The sequence below is a fragment of the Schistocerca serialis genome, chromosome 1, assembly GCF_023864345.2.
Source record: "Schistocerca serialis cubense isolate TAMUIC-IGC-003099 chromosome 1, iqSchSeri2.2, whole genome shotgun sequence".
NCBI classification, from domain to species: Eukaryota; Metazoa; Arthropoda; class Insecta; order Orthoptera; family Acrididae; genus Schistocerca; species Schistocerca serialis.
In genome coordinates, this window is record NC_064638.1 from 526,761,604 (window position 1) to 526,776,739 (window position 15,136).

The 15,136-nt window shown below is 39.0% G+C and overlaps 1 protein-coding gene across 1 annotated transcript in view; it reads left to right on the plus strand.

Moving 5' to 3' along the window:
• Positions 1-8,107, plus strand: part of LOC126474738 (succinate--CoA ligase [ADP/GDP-forming] subunit alpha, mitochondrial) — a 75,030-nt gene extending 66,923 nt beyond the window's left edge. Inside the window, exon 7 of the mRNA XM_050102218.1 lies at positions 7,703-8,107. Coding sequence (XP_049958175.1) covers positions 7,703-7,783 — 81 coding nt within the window. The 3' untranslated portion in view covers positions 7,784-8,107. The remainder of the gene's footprint in view (positions 1-7,702) is intronic.
• The last annotated feature ends 7,029 nt before the right edge of the window (positions 8,108-15,136 follow it).

Genomic DNA, 15,136 nt, shown 5'->3' on the forward strand with positions numbered 1-15,136 from the left:
AGTTAACAGGGGTGATTTGGGGGCAGAAGGGGTGGATCATGGTTGGATGGAGGAATGAATTTACTTAGCAGGGTTCAGTCTGATTGGTAGGATTGGTGGCAAAAAAGTGTTTCCACTTTAGGGACTGTGAGGAGGAGAGAAGATCTGTAACAAGTCCAGCATGATTGAATTTGGGAGTGGGGCAAAAGGTGGGGCATTTGTAAAGGACTGATATTTCTGTGGGGCTAAGGCTTCTGGAGGAAACCTTCATGACTATGTTATGGGTCTGTTTAGATTCTGGATTCTGTGTGGTGGTGGGAGGGAGTTTTGGAAGGTGGGGTAAGTGTAGGAGGTCTGCGAGACAGGGTTTGTCAGTTGTGAGGGGATGTGGGGGATGTTTTGAGTTTGTTGTAGAGGTAGTGGACAGTGGTACTCCAAGGGGAGTAGGATGTGAGCAAGATGGAGAGCTTTTTGAGGTGGCATTGTGCATATTGCTCAAGTTCTGCAGGGTAAGAGTTTCAGTGTGTGTTATGGGTTCCAGGAATTTGGGATTGCACAATAGGAGAATTCTGCAGATGGAGAGCAGGTACTGCAAGGAGGTTTGGGCTTGCTTGATATGGTTTTGCAGTACTGTGTTGGCGAGGGCTAAGGATTGGCAGAATCTGAACAGGTAGAGGTCATTGTGCAAGGAGGGATGGCAGCCAGATATGGGTAATTTGAGGGTAAGGCCATTTGGGGCGATTCCATGAGCCAAGCAACAACGCAGGAACAATATGTGGGACAGATATGGCTAGGGATAAGGAAACATTTCTGTATTGACACAGAAGGAAGGAGCAAGGATCCATGGTGGTGAAAAAAATGCAAGAAGTTATGTAAATAACATAGAATTATATCCAAAAAATTTCGCAAAAATACATCCAAAAGAAAGGTCTATATAGCTTTATTGTGTACAGACTCATACTGGTTTTTATTAGTCTTTAAGGTTTTGTTATGTGACCTTCTACAGAGAAAACCCAATTTTACACTTTTCAAGGGACTTCAAAAAATGATGTAAAACACAGGAAAATGTAAAATGTGGGAAATAACCTTTTAAACTGTAAAAGTTACATGCAGGATACCCCCTTGCACTTTTATTATCTAATAAAAACTGCTGATGTAACTGAAACTGATAACTGTCTTTGTAGTAGGAACATTTGACTCAATTTCATATGTCATGAGGTTTTCGAAAGCCTGCAGCAGTGATTTATTATTTAAATAATGAAATACTGCACTATTTACGTATTTTTTCATGCTTAGCAGGACGCATTTCGAGAATTCTTTCTCGTTTTCAAGTGGAAATATGTAAATAAGTATTTTGTGTGGTGTTTGAATATGTGTTATTCTGTGTCTCTTGCACTGTAGTTGTCTTTTTGAGGACATCAGGTACTGTGCCTCATAAGTTATGTAGAAAACCACACTGAGACACGCTAACTATCAATCACATTGTTTGTTTGTGTAATATCACAAAAAATACGTAAATACTGCACTTCACAACAGGAATAAATTCTCGAAACAGATTTTGCTCAGCAATGTTAAAATACGTAACCGGTGCTGTTTTCGAATTGAGCAACGCAAAGTGAATGACAGTGTCACCTAATGCTCCAAGTGGCCATAAGCTGAAACACGCTAAATACGGTTCGAAAAAGGTGTCATGATGATCACAACAATCACAAAACTGTTTTTGCACAACAGAGACAGTTTGGAAATGGTTGTGATTGGTCATGATATCTTCATTCGAATGAACCTAGTTGCCCCCATCAGCCACGATGACAAGTAGAGTTTGGCAGTGATGGGAGATATAGCACGAATTGTTGCAACTTTTACGTGTTTACTGGTTTAAATCTTCTGAATAGTGTCCTGGTGTCAGGTAGGTTAACCACGTAATATTTGTAAACATTACTGGACAGCCAACATCATGCCTGCATTATTTTTTCTCCATAAACATTTTTTCGTAATGCATAAATTGTGGGGAAAATTATAAATGTGTTGACGCAAAATCAGGTGCAGATTAACATTGTGGGCATTGAAAATTTGATGGGACCGATCAAAAATGTCGTGAATGGTGGGAAAACGATAATTACGGGAATGTAAAAGTGGGGTTATACTGTATTAAACGTATTTCATACTATCTAGTTCTAAATATGGAAAGAAAGAAGCAGAAGAGCAAGCTGAAGCTAATCAGTTACATTCTCATGAAGAAAACTGTATTCACTAATGAAACTATTAATTTACACTGTCCTCAACCTGGAAGCTGATTTGCACACCACACCACTTTACTTGGTGTGGTCCTGTTAGAGATGGTATGTCCTCGCTTTCTTCTGACCTTCAGACTCATTTATCTAGCCAGTTATGAGAGACCTACAGTTCAGCATTGATTCAAAACCGCAGTGCAGTTTGGCATTTTTTGCTGCAACATATACTGCTGAAGGTAAAAAAGTGATAAGTGAAAGTAAAAATATCCCACTACCGACTAGACATTGAGTGTGAATTACGTGCATTGCAGCTAAAAGTTGTGTCTCTGTAGTACATTCTCTTGAGCATAACAGGTCAGGTTTGTAGTCTACACAGGATGATAAACCACTATCCGCAGCTTTCACTTTCCTGGTTCTAGGCCACCTCCCCCTTTTCCTCCCCCCCTCCCCCCCCCCCCCCCATTCCCTTCCTTCCACTCCATTATTAATTCTTAACAATTTTTGTAAAAGCATTTATTTACTACTGTGAGCCATCTCCAGTAATTCTTGTGATATACATAATATGTGTCTCTCAATATGTGCACCTCAGTGCCATGATTACTTTGATGTGATCGGTTTTACTACTTGTTCAAACTGTGGATTATTGTTTAATTTTAATCAGTATTTTGAAAAGGATAGTTGCTACTCACCATACAGCAGAGGTGCTGATAGACACAATAAAAAGAATATTACAAAGTGAGCTTTCGGCCAACAAGACCTTTAAAACACAAACACACACACACACACACACACACACACACACACACACACACACACACACACACACACACAGAGAGAGAGAGAGAGAGAGAGAGAGAGAGAGAGAGAGAGAGAGAGTGAGTGTCTCTGGCAGCTGAAGCCAGACTATGAGAGCTGCACATGATGGGAGCGGCAACCGGGCAGGAGTAAGGAGTCTGGGGCATGGGGTGTGAGGAGTGGACAGTAAAGAGCTGCTAGAGGGAGCATGCAGGGATGAGGTGGAGAGAGGGTAGGGCAGGGCAGCTAGGTGTGGTTGGAAGGTTAGATGGAGTTGTTTGTTTAATTATAAAGTATTTCTTAATAACCCCAATTTGTCATATTGCAACAGCCACCATCTTTAGTTCTGGCAACTTCCTCCACATGCTGATACTCAAGCCAGTGCTCACACAATCACTTCTCTGCCTGGGAAGCACCACCAATCTCCTGTCATTGATCATGTGCTTGCTAATGACCGCATGGATACCAAAGTTGGTCTAAGCGAATACCTTCACCTGAGCCCCTTAGCTGAGCCAATATTTACAACTCAAAGTTTCTTATAACTTTAGGGGCTGACACGTTGGCAGACTATATATTTTGTTAACGCCATCCAAACTTCAGCATTCTTCTGTAGAACCTCATTTCAAAAGCTTATGTTCTCTTCTTGACTGAACTGCTTATCATCCACATTTCAGTTCTGTATGAGTTTACATTACAGATAAATAAATTATGAAAATGCTGCCTAACACAAAATTTAAATTAGATGTTTACAAGTTCTTCCTTTTTCAGAAATGCTTTTTTTGCTATTGACAGTCTGCAGTTTGCATTCTCTTTATTTTGGACATGGTTTGTTGTTTTGCAGTCCAAGTAAGAATTGTCTAATTTCCTAATCCAATCCCCTCAGTATCACCTACTTTAATTAGACTGTGTTCCATTATCTTGGTTTTATTCCTGTTGATATTCACCTTATCTCCTTTGGAGACAGTATCCATTGCATTCAGCTACTTCTCTGAATCCTTTGCTGCCTCTGACAGAATTGCAATGTCATTGGAAAACCTCAGAGGTTTTATTTTTCTCTCTGAACTTTAACATCTCCTAGGTTGCCTTTACTAATTGAATAACTTTGGAGACAGGCTGCAACTGTTTCTCATCCTTTCTCAACAATTTTTTCTCTCCCACATCCTCAACTCTTGTAATTGCAGTTTGGTTTCTGTACAAGCTGTAGATAACCTTTCACTATCTATATTTTATCTCAGAATTTCAAAGCAAGTATTACAGTCAACACTGTCAAAAACCTAACCGAAAGTTTGAGGTTTCTTCGGTCTATCTTCAAAGTCAAATCCTAGAGCCAGTATTATTCCTACATTTCTGTGGAACCCAAGCTGATCTTCCCAGAGTTCAGCTTTTAGCAGTTTTCTCATTCTTCTGTAAATAATTCATGTCAGTATTTTCCAAACTTGACTTATGAAATTGATGGTTCAATAATATTCACAGATAACAGCATCTGCTTTCTTTGATATCGGAATTATAATATTCTTCTTTAAGTATGAAAGCATTTTGCCTGTCTCATATCTCAGGTAGAATAATTTTGTTATGACTAGCTTTTGTAAGAATCTAAAGTTTCCTGATGGAATGCTGTTTCGGCTTAGATCTTTCAGTGGTCTAGCAAATTATTGTCGCAATAGCATATCCCATATCTAATCTTCATCTTCTGCAATATTGACTTCAAGTTTTTACCCCTTGTCTAGTCCTCCTCTATATTGCTTCCACCTTTCAGTATTTCATTCATTGCTTGGTACTGGCTTGCTATCTGAACTTTTAGTATTTATGCAACTATAGCTGCTTCCCTTATCTCCAAACGTGTCTTTAATTTTGCTGTATACTGCATCTACCTTTCCCACTCTTGTGCATTCTTCTACAGCCTTATATTCCTCATATAGCAGTTCCTGTGTAGCCATTTTGCACTTTCTGTCTGTCTTATTTTTTAGATACTTTATTGTCTTGTGCTTGCTTAACTTGCTGCATTGTTGTGTTTTCTTCCCCTTTCAGTTAGATTCAATATCTTATGTGTCATACTACCACTACCACCACCACTACACCTTGTATCTTTAGCTATTTTATCCTATGCTGCTTTCACTATTTAATCTCTCATAGCTTCCCATTTGTTTTCTTTTGCTTTCCTTACCCATGTTTGTCAGTCGTTGCCTTTTGCTTCCTTTGAAACTCTCAACTACTTTTGGTTTTTTCAACTTATCTAGGTCCCATCTCCTTAATTTTTTTACCTTTCTGAAATTTGTTCAATTTTAATGTGCAATTTGAAACCAATAAATTATGTGCCAAGTCCACTTCTGTCCCTGTAAATATTTTGCAGTTTAAAATACCGTTTTCAGAATCTCTGTCTCACCATTATACAGTGTGATTTAGTTGCCCCTACCACAGGGTTTTATGCAACCCACAAGACTTTCATTTTCTCTCACTCGCTATATGCAAACTATTAACCCTACAGAAAAAATGAAACGTTTTTGCTAGAGGCAGTAGTTCTCGAATTATTCAAGGAAAAAGTAGAAAAGTGACCATCACATGCGTTTTTCTTGAATAACACGAAAACTGTGGCCTCCACTAAAACATATCCAACTACATTAAATTTCCTACAAAAAGTTCCTGTTCATTTTTTCTGCGGGACTATTAGTTTGCGTGTAGCAAGTGATAGAATATGAAAATCTCTGCCACTGGAGTTTGTTGAGTATCTCTATAATGCTATCGCACCCACTAAACTGTTGTATGACGAAATGTGCTGCACATAATTCAATACCTCTCTCTCTCTCTCTCTCTCTCTCTCTCTCTCTCTCTCTCTCTCTCTGAAGGCGTTTCAGGTCGCATAAAACACAGTGGTAGTGGCAGTTGAATCACCGTGTAAAAAACTGTCTACAACTTACTGCAAATGGTGCATGGGAAGAACCGAACCACTATTAGTAAACTTCCATATAAGCTCTAATTTCTCTGACCCTTTTTTTTCTTGTCCTGTTCATTTTGCAAAACATTTGGGTAGAAGTAATATGTTGCCCAACTCTTGTGCTGTCTGCCACTGGAGTTTGTTGAGTACCTCTTTAATGCTACTAACCCACTAAACTGTTCTATGATGAAATGTGCCCCCCCCCCCCTCCATAATTGGATCTCTCTCTCTCTCTCTCTCTCTCTCTCTCTCTCTCTCTCTCTCACACACACACACACACACACACACACACACACACACACACACACACACACGTCCCTCCCCCTCCTGTTATTTCAACTTCTAGGTATTTTCCAATTGTTGCAGTTTCTAGTGATTTTTTTACCAATAACAGAATCAAACAGTAATGGATCACTGTGCCTATTTATCACATAATGTTTAGTTCGTTTACATTCAGGAGTCAGCCTTCACTGTACCTTTTATTGATCCTGTGCAGGTCACCCTACATTTCACTGCAGTCTTGTAATATTGCAGTGCTCCTACAAAAAAACTTTTATTCACAAAATCATTCATATATTGTAAACAGTAATGGCCTTGGTATACTCTAGAAGTTACCGCTACATCTGTTGATTTCATCCCATTGTGAATAATGTATTGAGTTCTGTCTTGTAAAAAGTTCTGAATCTAATCATAAATCGTGTCCGATACTCGATGACATGTAGAACTGTATTAAATGCTTCCAGAAGTCAAGGAACACAGTGCTAACCTGGGTGCCTGTCTGTGGTGCTCTGGATTTCAAAGATGAACAATGCTGTTTGTTGCAAGATCTCTGATTACGGAATTAATGTTGGTTTCTATAGAGAGGATTTTTGTTCTCCAAAATGTCAATGCAGGAGCACAGACTGTGCTCCATAACTCTACATCAGATTGATGTCAGTGATAAAGGCCTGTAATTACATGGATTAGTTGTGACAATCCCTCTTGAAAACAAGAATGACCTTTGCTGTTTTCAATTGCTTGATACCTTTCTTTGTTCCATCAACCTATGATATAATACTACTAGAAGGAGAGCGAATTGTTTCACATAATCTCTGTAGAATCTCGCAGGTATTTCGTCTGGTCCAGATGCCTTTCCACTGTCGAGCAGTGTTAGTTGATTCCATGATTATTTAACTCAATATCTGCCTTTTCAGTGTTTGTATGATGTTTTAAAGGAGGTGCACTATCACAATCTTCTGCAGTGAAACATTGTCAGAATACTGAATTCAGTATTTTAGCCTTCTCTCTTATCATCTTCCATTTTGGTACCATTATTTCTTCAGTTTGATTACTTTTTGTCAGATCATTGTACATATCTCCATATAACGAGATGCTGAGTCACTGCAACTTAGCATCTCTGCCATATGGTGAGTAGCAACTATCCTTCTCATTATATTGTTACATTCCGTCTTGGATTTTCCATTGTAGCAATATGTCTGTCTTAAAAGGTAAATAACTGTTTTTAATTCCCGAGTGTATCTGACCTTCTGAAGCAAAGATTTATTTCCAAAAAGGGAAACTATAGGAATGAGATAATTGTAAAGAAAACTTTTGTTTACAGCTGTGAACCCACGTGTCTAAAATGGGTAGGAGAGTCCATATTTCTCTTTAATCTTTTCTTGGTGTGGATTATGAAGATGAAAACTTAGCCTAGGGACTTTATTTATGTTACACATAGATTTCATAGCAGTTTTGTTATAAACTACACCTTTTTTTTTTTTTTCAGGCTGGAGTGGTGGTGACAAAGAGCCCAGCCCAAATGGGAAATGAACTCATGAAGGAAATGAGGAAACGTGGCTTAGCTTGAGAATGTTATTCAACCTTTTACTAATTAATATTGCAGAGCTTTATTGAAGTGAATGTGTATATACACTTTTTCTCCCCTATAAAATATTTATATGTGAAAAGACATAGATCCATCGATTTTTATGTGTGAAATGTACTGATAAATACGAATGAGTCTTGAGATACATCATGAATATTTCATGTTTTCTTGGAATTAGTGTGAGATATGTTGTACAGCTTTTGCTGTCCTTTTTGTTATTCCTCTGTAAGTACTTGTTGAAGACTGTGTACAGGTGTTGAAAATACGTTTTTGTCTATATTATGAGAATAAACCAGGGCCATTGTATTTTATATGGTCTTATTTGGCACAGTTTATATGTAAGCTGTTGTTAGGAAAAGAATACTTGTAGACTGACATATCAGCTCAAAACTAAATTTTATTAATTGCACAATCTATGAAATAACAATTACAGCCATTTCCTTTTACTTGAAAAAGCCGAGTACATATGTTGCCTTTCCTGAATGAGAAATGTGATGTCTATATCCAAACTTCCATTTTCATCTCAAGTCGTATTTAAAGCTTATTAATGTAGTAAATCCTCAGCCTAATACTTTGCCCACTTAGTAAGGTGAAATATATTTTTTATATTCAAATTAAAAGTTTTCATTTAGTGTAAGTCAGTATTTTATGGGTACAAGACTATATAAATGAAAGTCAAGATGGAAGACATATTACAATAGGTAAAAGAGAGTAAAGTAAAAACCATCAGATTTTATAAGTACTCAACAGATTTTGTTAGCTTTACTGCTCATACATCGTTAACAAAGAACGCAATGTTCATACACCATTAATGTTTGTCATCATACTGAACACAATGTTAATGATTTTCTGGTGGAGATGGATTATGTTTTATCTAGAGACACTTTCTAGACTTGTTATTTCTTATACTTGTCCAGCTCAAATAGTGTCATCTTACAGTTGTTTTAAAATTAAAAAGGTTACAAAGCAGAGAGAAGTTATTTTAGGTTGGAAGGGGCAGAGAAATGTGATCAGTGTTTTCAGCAGTAAGTCGCTTCCTAAGGGGAAAATGCCAATCAGCAGTTTGTTTGGTAATCCACATCATTGCAGCAACTTGACTATCACTGCTGGATAAAGGTTACTGCTGCTACTGAATGACATCTAGCCATCTCATTGGTTGTCACCACTTTGTTTTCCTGTGTCTTAGTATCCATCAAATAACTGTTTTAGTAGATGTACACATGACTACTGAAGTAAACTGAAAGTTCTGTGATCTGACATAGCATCCAAATTACCAATGAGATCACCCCCATCCCTGGGTGCCAAAATGTAGTGAATCCTTCAAAGTTCTCTGTAATATCACATATAATGCATATCACCAATGAAAGGTCCCCTCACTGAATGGAAAAATGCAGTGAACTAAAAATTCTTATATCTGACATGAAATGACATGCAGATTACTAATGAGAATGCCCCATCCTGGAAGCCAATAAAGATATCATTAACAAAGTGAAATCAAACAGCAAAATGTTATGAGATTAAGGGATTGATGTATGCATGGAATACATTAATTAGAGGATAAAAACATTAATTGTTTGCTTTTGTTACAGTACTTCTTACACCAAAAAATTACAAATCTCAGGGCTGATTTGACTAGGTGTGGACATGACTGATTTATTCAGCAGAAGGAGGGGGGGAATGAATCACCTTACCTTCATTGTCATTTGTGATGAGTAGCAGGCACCAGGTTGGTACAGCGCATTGCTTTGGAACTGTGCAGTGTGAGTCGGCTACCCTCTTCAGGTCCCACAGCTTTGCAGGTCACCATGGGTTTTGTAGCCAACACAGCTTTGTTACGGTGTTTGAAGATAGATGTTGTGCAATGATATTGTAATTCTCAATTGAGGGCTTCATTTCAAAGCACATGTCTGTAAGGATTTGTCCATTTAACATAGAACAGAAAAAGAAAGTGTCACAAAGTGACGAACATTCAGATGGGAGTAAGGATCAGATTCAAGTCAGCAGACTAAGTAGGTGATGGATGGAATAACCTCCATGCCCTCTTGCTTTAGCGCTATTTTGCCAACTGCCATTCACTTCTCATCAGTCTTCTTAGCTAACAGACTCCTCGAATTTTTCATGCTCTCAGTGTTGTCATTAGCAGACAAAATTTGCAATGCCAGCCAATGACTGATCGCCGTTACATAACCATGCCTCCCAGAACAGGGTGGAAATTTTCTATCTTAGTTGGGCTGGTGTGTGACCTGGGAACTGGCGTCTTTCTCACATGTTCATTGTTGAGGCTGTTCCTAGCATTTGTCGCACATTGTTTGGATGCTTTTTCGCATTCCTTAATTGCTGTGAAAGCAGCCACAAAACACTTCTTTGTAAGAATGGACAGTCTCATGCTTCTGCTTTGTCTAAAAATTTGCTGGCATTAGTGATTTATAAGCAAGATTCTTACTGCTCAGCAAACTTTTTTTTAAGCAGGTTGACTACTTCGACAGTTCTTTAGTTTCACACATCTCCTTTATGCGAATTCTTGGCATTTTTATGTCTATGCTAGATCTCAATACTTGCAGGGCTCCACAACTTCTCAGCATGACTCTGAGGCAGTTCTAAACCGCTGTTGCCAGCCAGCATTCTACGTGTGCACTCTTGATGCTTTTCTGTTTGCAAGGTGTGTCTATTCTTTAAGTAAGCCAGTGGCATCCACCAGCCTACCCCTCACATGCTTGCAGATTTGCCCCCCCCCCTCCCCCTGCATCTGTCCTGGCCCTGAATGAGGTCTGACTTCCCCTTCATCAAGAGCTGCTGGTGCTCGGAGTTGGCAAAAATTGCCACCAGCGGATGTATCGCACTACGTATCCAGAAACTTCCACACCAGTCCATTTTCTGATTGATTTTGTTTTTCTTTCTCTCCTAGTACTACTCAACATGGTACTCTGTTGCTCAATGAATAACTCTCAGGTTTTTGGATCAGAACTCCATGCCTCACTGCTGAAATAAAAACCAGCGATACACTCTGACTGTAGCTTTCTGTTTCAGATAAATTAGAGATTTAGTTTGGAAAACCCTATTTAGTTTACCAAAAGTACTCTTCTGTGTATTACTTTACCTGTATTTTTGTATTTATGACAGTTGAAGACAATGACTGGATAGTCATTGTCTTCAACTGTTATAAATATAAAAATTATTCAGCTTGTTCTATAGCTGCTTCATATTATTACTGTCATACATCCCTTTTCATCATTTCTCGCATGCTCCTTTGCATTGAGCAACTCTCAGTTTTTAGAGATTTTTACACTGTGTATCCATGTCTCGCTGAAAAAAAGCTGGAACTGGCAGTACACATGATGAACTGAACCCAGTTTCAAACTATCTTCTTGATTTCTTGGTAATGGTTGAGCAGTCAGCGATTAGGATGGCTCCTCTCAGTTCTCTTGTTATTTTCTGAGTGCAGTACTGGGGTGTGTCATTGGAATGAAAGAGGGTATTGTATGTTACTCAGTAAGTGTATGTAATTCAGTTGGTTGTGGATTTAGCTATGAAATGATGATGTGGTTGAAATGCTTAATTCATGGGAGAGGTGTCTACAAGATGATTTCACAAACATCATATATTATTACCTCTTTTCACATCTATACAGTCAGTAGTTTCTTTTTAAGTGATGGGGTACTCCAGATAATTATGCCATAAGATTTTAATGGGTGGAAATATTGTAAGGTATTTATATGTTGGTTTCAAAAACTAGCAATTATGTGAACAGCAAAAATTGCTGAAACATAACTGTTTTGAGAAGCTCAATAATACCTTCCTTCCAGTTCAGACCCATCAATATGAACACCATGCCATTTTGAACATTTTTCTGTTCACTGGCTATTTCCAGTAAAACTTTCTAACATAGTTGTTTTCTCCGCAGTTTTTAAAGTGTTCTCATTTCTGCTCCTTTACAGCTCCCTAATCAGGGAACACAGTGATTATCTATTCCGTAAAAACTAACACTTGACATAATATGTATGTACCATTGAGAAGTAGTAACACTGAACCATAATGTGCAAAGTGAAATAAATTTCGCAATCAGTTTGAGGATGAGATGGTAAAATTTTATTGAACAGAGAGAAATATAAATCGTCAGTAGGTACTGTTTGTTCTGCCATTGAGTCGCGGAATTTCAGTGCACAAGCTGTCAAAAAAAAAAATCTAAGGGGTGCTCGGTGCAAAGAAGTATGCAAGAAATAATGAAGAGAGGCAAGTGACTGTAATAATGCTGTGATTGATAGTGATCACACAACCTTTTACTTTTATTGAGGCACCATGTAGATTTGGATACAGCTAAAAACAGCCCTTCCTGTTGTCCTCTTAGTTTGATTGTGTGCTGTGGAACCTTACTCAGTAGTAATGATTGCTCTGACTTTGCAGTTCTAATGTCAAGGAAGAGTTTAACTGATCAATAGTCTTGTATGTACAGGTCCACAGCTGCTGTGTTGTTACCATTTAAAAGCCACCAGATCCCGTTTTCATAATTTGGCTGCATTCATGCAGTTAGAAAACTGTGTTAGAGCTGAAAGCCAATATTTGCATTTTATTATCTGCCTGCACACACAGTACACTAGTGCTCAGTGTCAGGGCCTGCCCAACGATTGGCATTTCTGCTTCTGAGGAAGATTAATTAGTGTTATTACATACAAAGGACACCAGGGCTTTTCTTGTTTCCTTTTTTGTAGTTAGTAGCACATTCTACACTGCCACCAGTGCCATTGGCATGTACTTTGATTTTGTTGTTACAGCAGACTCACTGTTGCCTTCAGTTAGGTTGCTTGCCTTTAGAGAATGGATAGGAACTGTACTTGTTGTACCTGGATGCGGGGTAATTGTCCGTGGTTCAGAAACAGTTTAAAGTTTTATTGACCATGGCCTCAAACTGCCACTGTAAGGTCCAGTGACATTGATGCAGCTGGGGAGGAGGTAGTAGCACCTCTGGCATTGGCTGAGGTCTGTGATGTCACTACAGCTTTCAATACAAATGACTTGGCTAGCTCATCCTCAACAGCAAATGATGGGCAGTGGCAGGACTGTCAATCTCGTATCCCAAGGTGACCTCTAGTACTGGCCACATGGCTGTTTCTTTATTCCTTAGCAACAGATGCAAGGTGCTGCTGCCAGAGTACATACGAGCCACCAAAGAGCACCTTATCTTTCAGGATTCTGACCTATATTTCCGAAAGTTCCAGACAAATACAGAGAATATTAGATGAGTAATGTACTCCTTACGGAAATAGCAGTGATGTCGGGAAGGACGGACAGTATGCACTCATTAAGTTTTCTGGAGTACTATAACTAAAATGTTGAAGAGGCTCTGCTGTTGGCTATTGAGTGAACCTGATTGCAAAACATGGCATAAACGGCACATGGGTTTAGAGGCAATCGTTGTTTCCTGTAGTTGGCTGGCTGAATCATTGAAGACAGCAAGTCTTGCATGTAGCGTAACATAGCTTGCAACATATTTCCTAGATTTGAATGTGGTTGAGAAGAAAAATTAAACCTGCTTCTCAGATTATCCTGTAACAGTCCTGGTTGAGGGTGTTTTGACCCACACTATGAGAGAGGAAATTGTTGCCCCTCCCCCTCCCGTCCTTGCCTCAATCAGCTGCCTTGTGCTAAATATAGGAAGCGCAGAAAACAGTGATATGTGTATGTGGTTTTTTTTTGTTTTGTTTGTTAGAGAAGCACATCCATGGCCCATTATCCATTATGTTCTACACTGTTCAGTCACATTAATGTGACCATCTGTCTAAAGCCTGAATAAGTAGCTTTTACTGTGTGGACCATCCAGGAAGAGTGTCACAGAGGTGCTGGAAGGTACCAACAAGGATGGGGAGTTATGCAAATTCTAGTGCTGTGGCGAGCTGCGTTAAATTTCTCAGTTGAGGAGCCATCATGCAAACAGCCTGCTCAAGGTGGTTGGATCAGTGGACATCCAGTGTGGTATTGGTGTGCAGATTCCAGCCTTTGTCAGCGATGAACACCAGTCAGCTTCAGTTCCATTTGTAGCAATGTTTGCGAATGGTTGTTGTTGATACACCGTTGTTAGTCCCTTGTATCATCTGAGCATTCAGTTCTTCACCAGTTACACATCTATTTGCACCCATTACAGCTCCACAGCTGTCATTCACCCTGTCATCTATGGATTCTGATGCACCACAGTTGCCTCGGGACTGGTTTTGGACAGTATACTTTAACCGTCATGGCACACAGATGGTTTACAAACTGAACCACTTTGTAAACACTTCTATCCATGGCTCAAAAGCCGATGAGTATGCTCTTTTGGACATAAGATAAATCTCTCAGTTTTTGCATTATGACAATGACTGCTCTGCTGTCTGCAGCCCCCAATGCATTTTATATAATGTGTACTGCTAATGCTGCCACCTGCCATCTGTGTGTGTTTATTGAATGTCGACGTCGAACATAGGCAGTTGTCACATTAATGTAACTGGATTGTGAATACCTGGAGAGATTAGTTGTTCAGCTATATTAAGCACAGGAGTGAACGCCATCCAAAATGTGGAATCCATTTGTATGTCTATCATTCGGAGGACCCAGGTTAAATTCTCAGTACTGACAGAGGTTTTTCCTTGGTGGTAACCTGGAATGGGATTCAGTCAGCTTCATAAGGCCAAAGGAGGAGTTGCTTGAACAAGTAGCAGCAGCTTAAAGGACAAAAAAGCCAACCACAGCTGGGAGAGGAGGCACTGATCCCTTATTGCAGTGAATGACATGGCAGCTGGTTGGCGTTGGGCCTGAACCTGAAGTTACTGTTGTGGCAGCTGCAAAAAGGTGAGTACTACACATTACACTTGTTGTTTTGTTTATGTTCTTATCAATTCTGAGGCAGTTTGTAAAGCATTGTGGTGCAGTGATTAAGGCACTACTCTGGTATTTAGAAGAAGCAAGATTGTAATCTCTGTCCACATTTACATTTTGTGTAGTTTTGCTAAATCACTTAAAGCACTTGGTTTTAGAAGGATGCAGCTGGTTTTCCTCTGTTATACTCCATCTTGAATGACCTCGTTACCACTGGGGCATTAAACTTCGTAATACTCCTGTGACAATTGACATAAAAAATAATTATTTTCCTTATTAATCAGACAGCTAATCATAATCAACTATTTGACAACCACTGGTGGATAAAGGTCTCCTCTATAGTTTCTCTACATTATAGGTATGGTTAATATACATCCACATTGTACAAAAAGTTATGGGAATGTAGCCAGCTAATTTTCTTTACGTTGCTTTTCAGTAGATGAACAACCATGACTGGATGTTCACCTAACGAAATATCGTTCGTTATTG